The sequence below is a fragment of the Meleagris gallopavo genome, chromosome 17 (assembly GCF_905368555.1).
Source record: "Meleagris gallopavo chromosome 17, MGAL_WU_HG_1.1, whole genome shotgun sequence".
In the NCBI taxonomy this organism is placed as follows: Eukaryota; Metazoa; Chordata; class Aves; order Galliformes; family Phasianidae; genus Meleagris; species Meleagris gallopavo.
The window spans coordinates 8,528,207-8,540,359 of NC_139420.1; the positions used below are offsets into that span (position 1 = coordinate 8,528,207).

A 12,153-nucleotide genomic window follows, 5' to 3' on the forward strand; every position below is an offset into this window, starting at 1 on the left:
CAAGGAGTGGGTTTCACAGGCGAGACAGAGCAGTGTCTACCTGCGCATAGACACAAGTACTGATACTGGGACAGAAAGACAAGAGTCACATCCAGTTTTTGCCCTGAGCAAGCACTAACTCACCCACACCCAGGCCTTTTCCCTGTGACATCTGCTTGCTCCAAGCTCTGTCCCCCAGACACACACACAGCAGGATTGCTCCCAGCCGCTTGTTTCTCAGTTATCTGACTGCACGGATACTATTTCCTGTGCTTATTTTTCTTGTCTGGCTAGTTGGCCTGGAGGGTCTCACCTGCTGGAAAACTGCCACTGCTTCCCCATCTGCAGCACTGACCACGGCTCAGTGAAAAACTGCCTTAGGTCACTTTTAACTTCCTTAGGACCAGGAGAGGGCAAAGGCCACGGATGCCAACATGGAGCGGGTTCCTGCATGCCTTACCTGGAAGCTGACATCAGCAGATGCATCTCTAGAGGAAGCACAACAAGGACACGTGTTTTGCAGCACTGGCACACATCCGGTGCACAGCAGCCACCTGGAAAACACCAACTGCATGGCTACGTGCAGGAGGACCTCCCTTCTGAGAGAGCGAAAGTGTCTGTGCCGCAAACGGAGCGCAGCCTCTTCCAAGACCTGATTCACACGCAGGCTTCAGTGCTCCTTGTCATCAGTATGTCACTGACATCCTGACCCCAGAGCACGGCCTCATGCTTCTGATGGGAAGAAAACCATCAAAATTGTCCTGGGAGGATCGTAAGTCCCACGTGGTGCTTCCAGATCAAGTGCTGGTCCTCCTGCAAGGGAAACGGAGACTGCTGTTAGCGTGCAGACAGCACAGGCCATACCCCAGAGCCACACAGTGAACATTTACAGGAACGTTGTTGCTACACTTTTTTTTGGAAGCTTGGGTAGTGCTGAACCATGGGAAGGAGACAGACAGCCCCAGCATCTCAGATAAACTTCTTGTGCTGCCCAGGTCTCGCATGCTGCAGGAAAGGTTGGATCACCTGCAAATGGAGAATGTAAAAGGGGAAGGAACCAGCATGGGAAGGAAGTGCTTAGAGAAAGCAAGATGTAAAGATTTATTGTGAAAAGCCTCAATTCCCAAGCACTGGCTCAGTTCATAAGGAAAAGGGGACCTTGGGTTTAACTCAGTTGCAGTTGAATGTGACATGGGTTAGTGCTGCAGATTGGAAGGTCTCAGTGCAAGTCAGGGATATTACTGTATATTTCCTCTGGAAGGAAATCAAAATGCTATTTCTCATGAATTCAGAAAGAACACAGCTGTAAAAGAAGCAGCTGACTCTCAGCTTTAGTTGTGGCATTGAGTTACCAATGGTGGGAGAAAAGACTATTTCTGTTTTTCTAATGCAACCTTTAGCATTTTGATCCTTTTGGAATTAAGAGGATGATCTTCAGGAGGGTCTGAGATTTTTTGTCTCCACCCTATTTCTATTAGTGCTTTTGGCATGAATATAAAGAAAGGCAGGAAACACTTGGAATACTGGACTGCTCCCATATGGCAGACACCTCAGAAATGAAGCAGCCAGTTGTCCTTTACTTTAAGGTGCTGAGCACTCATGCAATCAATGCTGAGCATTCCCCTCTTGAGGCTCTGCCTTTGGCTCAGCCATAATCGTTGTGAACCCACTGTGGTCTCTCTGGGATGGGGAACACAAACTCACCTCCACCTCCCCAGCGCATTTTTGCTCTGCAGAGTAACTTCAGTCTGATGTGTTACCATCACAAAATGGCTTCAAGTTTAGCAGCAAATGATTCCAAGTTGTTACCAAAGAAGCACTGTGTTTCTCAGCCTCTGCCACCAGGGTTAGCTCAGAAAACCCGGCTGTGATTGCTCTCAGTCAGTAAGCAGAGGAGATGGCTTGGCAGGGATTCACCGGCAGCAGGCAAGCCTCAGAGCTGCCATTCCTGTCACCTGCAAAATTGGCCACATCCCCTGGATGATGGAGATGTTTAATATCGCAGGATCCAGAGTGCATGACAGAGCTGCTCAAAAGGCAATACAGGAAGCAATTGTGTTCAGTGCTGATTGAAATGCTTGATGGATTATACAGTAATGTGAAAGGATGGAAGTCCTGCTTGCCCCAGGATTCACACCAATGCAAGCAGCATTCTTACTTTGCAAGGCATTCCTTTTCTTTTTCTTGCCCAGCAATTAAAGTTTGCATCAGCATGACCTTCATCCAGCCTGGATCAGCATGGGCAGAGATGGCCGGGCCCGGTGCACCTGCCTGCAGAAGGTTCAGCATCTGCCATTGCTCAGCCCTTCAGCACACCTCCAAAATAGGAACTTGGCAAACAAAGCTCACAGAGTGCATTGCTAAGCAGAACATTCTGCCGAGTCCCGACACCGGGACTGCATGTTATAGGGCACTTGCCAATTCCTGAGTCAACTTTATTTATTAAACACTAGAAAGGTCATGACGAATCTCAAAAGATAAAATCTGTGTCTGTCAAGCTGCCTTCCTTATTTTCATTGGCCCAGACACTCACGTTCCACACCAACAATAACAGGACATGGGTTCAAGAGGCACCATGAGTGCAGCTTACCCTGAGATGGCCCAGGCTTGTTTTGCATTCTTCATAGAACTGATCCAGGCCATTCAGTTGTCTCTTCATTAGGCCTCTCCCCACCTCTCCTGTATATAATCATCACACTGCACAGTCTTGCTCCCCTTAAAACTCTAAAGCACAGGCACATGAGACTTCCAAATCCTAGATGATGCCCAAATGATGCAGCTGCAAGTTTTCCAGCAAAGTATCCAACCAAGATATGCTTAACTCCCATTTAGAATAATATCCTGGACTAATACTAACCCAAAAGGCATCCCCATGATCTCACCAACAGCTGAGGCAGCAAGATACTCCATGTGCATGGACTTCCTTTACTCTCATTCCAAGCTGTTATCTAATCTCCTTGCCTTAGGTAAGGTAAAAAATCAGAGCTGCCCAGGGCTTTGGGTGAATCCTTGGCAAACAAAACCTGAGTGATCGCAGCTCTGATGCTTCAGTTTCCAAGCTAGCAAGCTTAAAGGCTGCCCAGAACTCTGGAGAAGTTGCAGTCACCTCTCTGGAGAGCACCAAGACACTCCCAAAAACCACTGTCCCAGGTCTGGAGTTCAGTGCATCGGGCTCAGACCACACAGTACGGATCCGCACTCCAAATAACCTCATCTTTACACAATTTACTCTGAACCTGGAGGTCAAAAGTTCTTTGCCTTTCACTTGCCAAAATATCACCATGCTATTCTCAGCCCCACACTTGGCACAGCTCATTTGGTTTCATGCACTGTAAGGACTCTACTTTTCAAAATGAACCTCTGATTTTCTGAGATCTGGGTAAAACTTCCTGTCACTCAGCAGGGTCTGAGTGGCAGACACAGCAGTTTCACACAGAGCAATGATACTGCTCACAAGAGTAGTGCACTCTGCAGCCAAAAAATCCTACAACAGTCCCATCCACTGGGTCATTTCTGAGGAAATGACTCCCATATCCAGAAGCATCCTCCTTTCTTCCCAGAACAGCACTGAAAAGGAGAATGGGAGGTCAGGAAGAATAACACATCTCCATTTATATTCAGTGAGACTCCAGTCTGCAGTGAGTTGCATCATCTAACTTCAGGGATCAGAAGTGGACTCCTCCCAGGATCTGAGCTGGCACAAGTCACACATGGAGAATCTCACTTGTTCACTTTGGCCAAATGCAAAACAGTGGGGAATCTTTCCTGTGAACGTAAATTGTGAGGTCCATAGAGCCCCAGAAAAGATGCCCACAGCTTTTAACCCCACAAAATTTCTCCTTGAAATACATAGTGGCCGTGAGCACAGCAGGCAACTCGTATGCACTATTCTTAGCAGCAAAGGCTTCCTGTTCAGGGGCAGAAGTGACAAGGAAGATCCTGCTGCTTTAAAGCTGTAAAACGCCTTTCAGACAAAGCACGTTATCCACCTGTTTGCAGGGAAAACACCATGCTCCACTACTCCATCCTATTTCAACACTCAAAAATGTCATCAGTTCCCAGTAATGCAGTAAAGATTGCACTGATGAACTATGTTGTCCCTCAGCTCAGTCTACAGCAGCAGCCCTGCAGTTCAGTTTCTCTGGGTGACCATGCCAAGGTGTAGATTTCCGAAGTGAGATTTCCAGATGAGGCCAATTGTGCTGCTGAACCGGGAGCTCTCTCTGTTCTTCCAAGTACTTGCTTTCTTCCCAGGACCAGGTACAGCCATTGTTCCCCAGGGCTCCTGCAGACCCATTGTTCCTCCCAGCTCCTGGCCTTTGATGCAGCAGAACAAAACGCAGGCTGTTTGCAAAAGGAGGGGAAAAAATCAAAAAGCTTTTCAATTACACAGTTGGTTGAACAGCTCGGGCACAGCTGGCCACACAGCACCAGGGTGCCTGCACCTCTCCACAAAGCAGGGCCTCCAGAGGGGCCTCCAATCCAGCTGCAAAGTGAATGGGAAGAGAAATGAGCAGTAGCTGATGGTTATCTGGTGAACTTTCATTTCAACACTTTCCAATTCCAAATGCTCCTGGATCGTACAGACTTTCACTAACCCCCCCATACTCATTTAGTAGCTGCCAGCTGTGAAAAGCTGGAAATTATTCCTGCTGCATTCTGTCAACATTGCTCAGAACTGGCCTGAGATGCACCAGTAGCATCTAGATTCACTGCTTCCATTTCCAGACTACTTTGGCTGACATCATGCTTGGGCAAGCCCAGTCTAAGCAGCATTGGCAGACGAAGGGCTGAAGCAGTGGTGTTAGAGGGAGGTCTGATGTGTGGAAGGAGAGCCAGGAGGTTAAGATGCTCCAGTCATAGCTGTTCCAGGTACCTCTTCCAGATTCTGTTATGTAACACCGTTCCTGACACTGCAGTGTTTTGGGAAAATACAGTGTTCTACCTCATGTTCAGGACACAGCTGTAAACATTTTCTCTCACTGCCAGCATGACAGATCCCAGGATGTCAGAGTTGTGAGGGGCTCCCAGTCTGTCTGGGTCCATCATCTTGTCCATGCTGACATCTTTAATAGGCAGTATCAGGGAAAAGAGCTCTCTGGAAGAACGAGCCTATGGAAAAAGCTAATAAAAGAATAGTAAAACGTTCATAAAATAGAGAGATCTCCCTTGAACAAAGACACTCATGCTCACTTTTACAAATATATTTTATTATTTTAATGCTTATTAAGAAATGTAACCAAGACAGACTCAGCAGCACCAGTGGCTCCTCACTGCCCAGCAGTCTGATGACTTCACAGATATTAAAACTTCACAGGTTCAAGAAAGAAAACAAACTTTGGTCAATGCACTTTAAATACATACGCATGCACAGATTCTCCCACCCCTTTCCCTCCCCTCCCACTGGTAACTGACAAACAGAGGGAAAACAACAACTATATTCGTAAAACATTTAAATTAAGAGAGTAAGTGTTTCTTAGTGACAGCATGTGCAGCAGGTGTTCGTAGTGTCTTGGCTGACAGACCACAGAGACAACCCCCCAAAGAAATGGGGGCAGGAACACCAGCTCCTGAGACAGAACAGGGGAAGCATAGGATGTTCTCAGATCAACAGGTTCCAGTCTTGAATGCAACACATTCTTGTGTTAAGAGTCCCAGCAGACGAATAACACAGGAAGCTATACAGAACACTGCCTCATTTAGGGTTTAGTTGCCTTGTGCAAATCAGGAACTGGTGTCGTTTTAGTTACTCTTGATGTGTTTTACTGGTAAAAAAGGTCAGACGCTCAGGGCCAGAAAGACAAAGCTCCTCGGTCTGTCTCAGAGCAATCTGATGCCCAAAACAAATCAGGAGAGAACTATTAGGCAGCTGATGTACCAAACACCTCTAGTGAGCATTCTACAGTTTCAATGCATCACAGCTGTTACAGTATGCTTGTCCTTCCCACAAAGCAGGGCTGAATTGATTTTTTTAGGGGGTAGGATGGTGTGTGTGGGGTGATGCTTTTAAAGCAGAAGGGTTCATTTCACCCGACTGTGCTTATGAAATATGCATCTGAAAATGAGATAATCCAGAAAAAACATCACTTCCTCAGTCACATATAAACCAGACAAAGTCAACCCCTTGCAGTTATCGGGGCAAGGCTGCCTCTCTGCAGTGACCCAGGAGCACCGTAAGACTATAAATCCCTTCCAGAGTCCTTATTCAGCCATCCCCATTCCTCTGAGGCTATCAGTGCAAACCTCAGCTCTTCCCAGCACATTCCTGCTCCCATGATAACCTCCCAAACACGTACCCTACAAATCTTCCTTCTACATCAACATTTCCCATCAAACCCTAACACCCCAGTCTGTTCCCACACCTTAGAGACTTTCCTATACCCTCCAGCATCTCCAGAGTTTCTTTTCAATGAAAGATCAAAGATTCAAAGTATTCCATGTAACTCCCAAACCTGTCTGCACAATAAACTTGTTAGCAGCAGCTAGGACCAGTGGCAAGTCCCTTCTGTCTACAGTACCCCAACTGTCCTACCATGCCCTCTGTCAAACCAGTATCAGCTGATGTACCAAACACCTCTAGTGAGCATTCTACAGTTTCAACCTCTCCTTCTCATCTCACTTGGCTCCATTCATAAGCTGTAGTTCAAGCTTGCACAGAACTCTGAGATACTGCCGATCCAAAAGAAAGCACAGAACAAAATTCTAAGTGCATTTATTTGCTCACACAAAAAGCAGTGTCCTACTGAGGAAAGAGACCTAAGAATTCCTCATGATAAAATTACTCCTGGCAACTGATCAGAATTTTACTTTCTCCAAAACCCTATAAAGCAGACAAACCCTGGAGCCTAGTAGTCTCAAGGGAATGGTGAAATTCATGGAATGCCCTCTCACCAAATGAGGCACTGCATCCCTGTAAGGATTTTGAGGCATTTTTAGTAACATGTTCCAATTCAATGAAATTAGTCTCTTCTTACCCCAGCTCTTACTCTCTGGACCCACTGCACCCTGGATTCCTAAGGAGATCTTCTCTATCCTCTCCTGATGGTCACCTCATTCTTCCCTTTGTCTTGCACCATCTTTGTTTATCCAGAATAGCTATTTCATCAGCTAAATCTCCAGCTGGAAGGAAAATGGGAATATGAGTAGGGAAGTTAGGAAAAAAATGTTAAGTTTTAACTTTTCAAACGAGTCTTGCTCTGTGTAGTTTGGAAGAGGTGCATTTCTCAAGAGTAGAGAGCATATTTTATTCATGGGATTCTAAAACTTCTTTTTCAATATAAGGAAGGAAGCCTTGAAATCATGAAACAAGAAATAAGAATTCCAAAATTCTGTTCAAAAGGCTCACGCTCTCCTCAACAACTTCAGAAACATCTTCTGAAGGTCCATCTCATACATATGTTTGCCAGAAGGCACGCACCATGTGGTGCAATTGGCCATCCGCTCCTTCCTGTGACTACAGACTTCCAATTCCATACAAAACACACTGCCTCCTCACAACCACTGCACATCCTCCTACACACATCCCCTGGCCCTTTTTCATTTGAAATCTAGATCACTAATGTTGAAAGGGAGTGGATACAGCTGGGAGGAACCTCAAACAGTGACAGAAAAACTGATTTCAGGACATCTGGAAACTCTAAGTTTGCATGGCAATCTTACTTTGGTTGGGCAGGATAGTTTTCCAGAGGGACAATCTTAATTTTGTCACATCAACATAGATCAATTCAATTCTTGTGGCAGCCAAGCAAGAAGAACCCACAAATGAGTGTGAAGAAGCTCAGGAAACAATAGAAAGCAACCAACCTACATCAGCTGTTGAAAGTCTGATGCAACGTGGCATAAAACATCCCTTTACAATGGCAACTAAAGTTCAATAGCAGACACTTCTGCACTTGCCTGTGCTCCAGCACATGAGCTACACTGGTATTTTCCCACACTTCCTTCCCTGCTCTGCTTCTTTGTGAACCTAATTGTTATTGACATGAATACCGGATGTAATCTTGTGTTATTCTTAGAAACATTTCAGCTCCCAGCTGAGGCCTAAAGAGATCAGATCCCCATTTTTCAGACTGAATTCCTCTGCTGCTGTTTCAGGAGGCCAGAGGAGTCATCCTGCACAGAGCCGACAGAAATATTCCATCAAGGAAGATAAAGAGCAACAAGATCCCAAGTCACCCTGCAGAGGGCCTGCCTACAGCATCAGTCGTAGGCAAATGGTCATGCGTTTGCTAATGGTGCTAGAGTGATAATCCACACCTCTGACGTTAGAGTACGTGGTAGAGCCATGCCAAGAAAGCAGCAATACAATTAAACTGTGGAATCTACTGTTCTATATACTTGCCTGTCCTTCTGCTAAGGATTGTGGTGACAAACGCATCCTTTTACCCAGCTTACAGTGAGTTTTCTGCTAGCCTAGGGCAGTCACGTACTTTGGACACATTCAGTATTATAAACCACTCTTCACCTTCATTCAGACAGACTGGGAAGAAAAGAAAATTTTCTTCAAATAAAACTTAACTTTCATTCTAATAATTCACAATATTTAAAATAAACACGGACAGAGAACACACAAACCTAGTGTGCTCTTCTCCAAATACCAAAATGCAGCTCCACTTTCCTTCCTAAAAATGAGATTATCTGGGTTCTGAAATGTTAATGGAGAGACACGAGGAAGAGCCAGGGTAGTAGGCTGACACTTCTGATATTTTTAGCTAAGGAAAAACTCTTGATCCTCAGAACTGCCAGACTTCTAACTTTCTAGTAGGACCATTATTCCCATCTCCCTGGAAGGCTGATGGCACGGGACATAGAGTATTTGTCTGGAAAACAAACACTGGAAAATATTTAGGTAGAATACAAGCTACCATGGCACTCTGCTGTCCTTGAGTTACCACGGCTTCATAGGTGACACAGAAAATTACTAAACTGCTGTGAAACTCCTCTACGACAAATCATATCAGTGCATACCTTTGCTGCAGCAGATTTGCCTGCTCTCTTACACATACTACTGCAGTTTCTAAGCAGACTTCTACTAACACTGACTGCTTCCAGCTCCTCAGAGTATCTTCTAGCCAGACAGACTGAGATCTGTTGGCCTCTGCACTGCTGGGACACATCAGGCTTCACAGTAAAGCACATCAGGAAACAACTGAAACCACAGGAGAAAAAGATGTTCAGACTGAGCTGGGATTCCAAAAGTAAGTAGGTATGTCTCATCCTGTGTCATTCCCCACCCTGCCTTCCCATCAAAAAATAAAAAAACGTGTATCCCACAGACTTTTGAGTGAGAATGACAACTTCGGACCATGGAATTAATTTGTACTCTGGGAACCCAGGGCAGGCACAGACACAGAGGAAAAAGCAGTAGCCAGACAGTGCCCACCAGCTTGCAGACACCTCACACCTGATGATTCTCCACAGCACCTCAGGGCATGACCACCCCTGGTGATGAAGACCATCCATGCTCTAGCACCAAGTCCTGCTGACTGTTCTTTTGCTAAGGGAACTCCATATTAGTCTCAGTTTTCATTATTTGTTGGATAGAGTGGAGAACTATGAGGTTACATTTGTCTTGTGCATCTGGAACATTGAGTGCCCAGGGAATGGATATGAGTTCTTGTTCATCTTTATAACTTAACGTAATGTAATCTAATCAAGACAAGAAAAAACATCCGAGCAACCTGTTGCACTATAAGCTTTAAAAACATGAACTGAAAGACAAAATGTCATGGTTGAAGGTATCCAAAACTCCCATCAGGTAAATTCCTTTCTTGTCCAGGCAGCTGATGGCATCCTTCCTGACCAATAGATGTTGCTATCTTCCTTCCATTTGTTACAGGGCCAAAGAATTAGATGCTCTTCCTTGTTGCTCTCACAATCAAGTGAATGCTTTCAGCCATGGTTTTATTTCTGTTGGTAAAGACAGCAAAACAGACGTACAACCACAGACACACAGTATAGCATAATGTCACGATACGCCCTGCTTCAGCAGTCTCCCAGTGCTCAATCTGGAATGCCATCTTTGACCCTGTCACTGCTCCTGGTGACAGGTCATCGATGGATTACATGTCCCTCCTTTCTCAGTCTGTTTCAGTGGTCTCTTGGCTTTTTCTCCAGTCTAGTATTTAGCATTGCCACAACAAGTCCGGGGTAAGGACCCTTTTCCACAGTAACTTGAATACACACCTCTCCCCCCGCCCCCCAGCCTCATCTTCTGCCGTGGCAGAGGCTGCTCATAGAAAATAAAATAATTATACCAGGAAGACTGTGAACGATTCATCAGGAAACATCAGCTGCTGCTGCGAAGGCTGTGCTTTCTAGATCTGAGAAAGATACCTGGGCATCTATTAACTCTTCATGGTGAAGCTCCCTGTTCACACACGCATCTGAGAGAATCCCATTTTTGCAGGAACGTGGGAGATGCCCATTTGTCTCCATGTCCAGAGCACTTCCATTCTGGTGCCATTCCAAGACAGCTTTGCATTTGTTTAAGTCCTGCTTTTCAGGATCCCTGTGGATCTCTCCATTGGTATACACTTCTAATGCATACTCACTGATTCGTATGCTGGCGTTCTCTCCATCCCCACCATGTGTGGAAGTCCTAATGCTGGCTGTTCCTGCCTTGAACTGCTCTTTCCTTCCCAGGATATGCTGGCTGATGATTTTACGAAAGGTGTATCGGAACTCCCTGATTCGGTAGGCATAAATTAGAGGATTTACAACCGAGTTGGCATGAGACAGGATAATGGCCAGATACATCAGCCAGAGGGGAGCATGGGCACAATTTGGGCAAAAAAGGGTGAAACAGTTAATAATATGTAGTGGAAGCCAACAGACTGCAAACAAGCCGACAATGATGGCTAAAGATTTGGCTGCGTGGACTTCCTTCTGCAAGGTGGAACGTGAGCGTTCTCCATGCACCATCTTGTTCTCCATCTGCTTGAGCTGCCGTCGGGCTGCCATGAAGATTTTCAAGTAGATGCCAAACATGAGGAGAAGAGGCAACAACACACAGGCAAAAAAGTTGTAGTAGACCATGTACTCCATGGTGACCACAGCCTCAAAGAGACATACCACCATACTGTTGCTGCAGTTGATGGGAGAGGACTTATTAGCACCCAGCTCTTCAATCTGGGAACGCTTGTGCCACCCTAGCATTGGTGTCAAGCCGATGATGAAAGACAATACCCAGCAGATGGCAATGATACCTTTGGCTCGAGAGCCTGTCACCAAGCCATTGTACCTGTAAAGCAGAGGAAAAAATGAGAATTACACCAGTGTCATTCAACAAGCCCTTGACACCCAGACAATGGTCCAATACCCTAGAAGGAAGAAGACAGCAAGAAAGGCATCTGTTTCTTCAGACAGGCCTTTGAACTGCTGTGTAGAACCCATCCAGCCCAGCATGGACTCCATAGTGACACTGCATGTCATCTACTTCCCTCCTTGCTCCTTTAGGCAGTGGATAGGCTACAGAAAAGCAGGGAAATTAAAGTGGTTCATTCCACCATGGTCATGCTTGCAGATCTTGCAGCCTGAATAACTGGCATCACTGTTCTGACCCTTGGTGATGAAGGCTACTACGGCTCCTCTGCCAAAGGCATAGGGATGGCTCCTCCATTCTGCCAAGGAAGCAGGCTTCTGGCAGAGAATTGCTATGTCTGTCTCACCATTAATCCATCTGTAAGCCAAACAGTTCTAAAAGACTGGAGGCACAGTGCCATTGGCCCCATAATCTAGGTGGGTTCCAGGGAAAGTCTGTTGCTGGCTGAGTTGCAGAGGTCAGGCTGGCATTCCCCTGCACACTACCTCACTTTGCTCCCGCTTTCAACAAGTCCTGCATCACCAGCCTTCCTTAAATAACTGAGACAAGGCTAGCAATTTTCCTGACCAGCACAGCAAAGCTGACCCCATATCTTTCTCATAAAATAGGAGCTAAGCTAAGGAGAGTACTCTGACCACAGGTATACTGTGGGCTGCACTGCACACACCAAAAGCAACCTCAGTGATGAAGATATTGATATACCTAGCTCAACTCAGAGCTCCTAGCAATAAATCCACCAAGATCTGTTGAACAAGACAATAAGCAACATGGTAAGAACCTGACAGGGCAGCCAGGGACCTTTGTTTGTTTGAAATATCAGCCAGTTCCCAAGGCCTCACAGGTTACTGCGA

The 12,153-nt window shown here is 45.8% G+C and overlaps 1 protein-coding gene across 4 annotated transcripts in view; it reads right to left on the reverse strand.

Moving 5' to 3' along the window:
• Positions 1-5,168: 5,168 nt before the first annotated feature.
• Positions 5,169-12,153, reverse strand: part of ADORA2A (adenosine A2a receptor) — a 29,625-nt gene continuing 22,640 nt past the window's right edge. For all 4 annotated transcript variants that reach the window (XM_085238179.1, XM_085238178.1, XM_010720296.4 and 1 more), the window contains one exon: positions 5,169-11,221. In XM_085238179.1, coding sequence (XP_085094305.1) covers positions 10,258-11,221 — 964 coding nt within the window. In that variant the 3' untranslated portion in view covers positions 5,169-10,257. The remainder of the gene's footprint in view (positions 11,222-12,153) is intronic.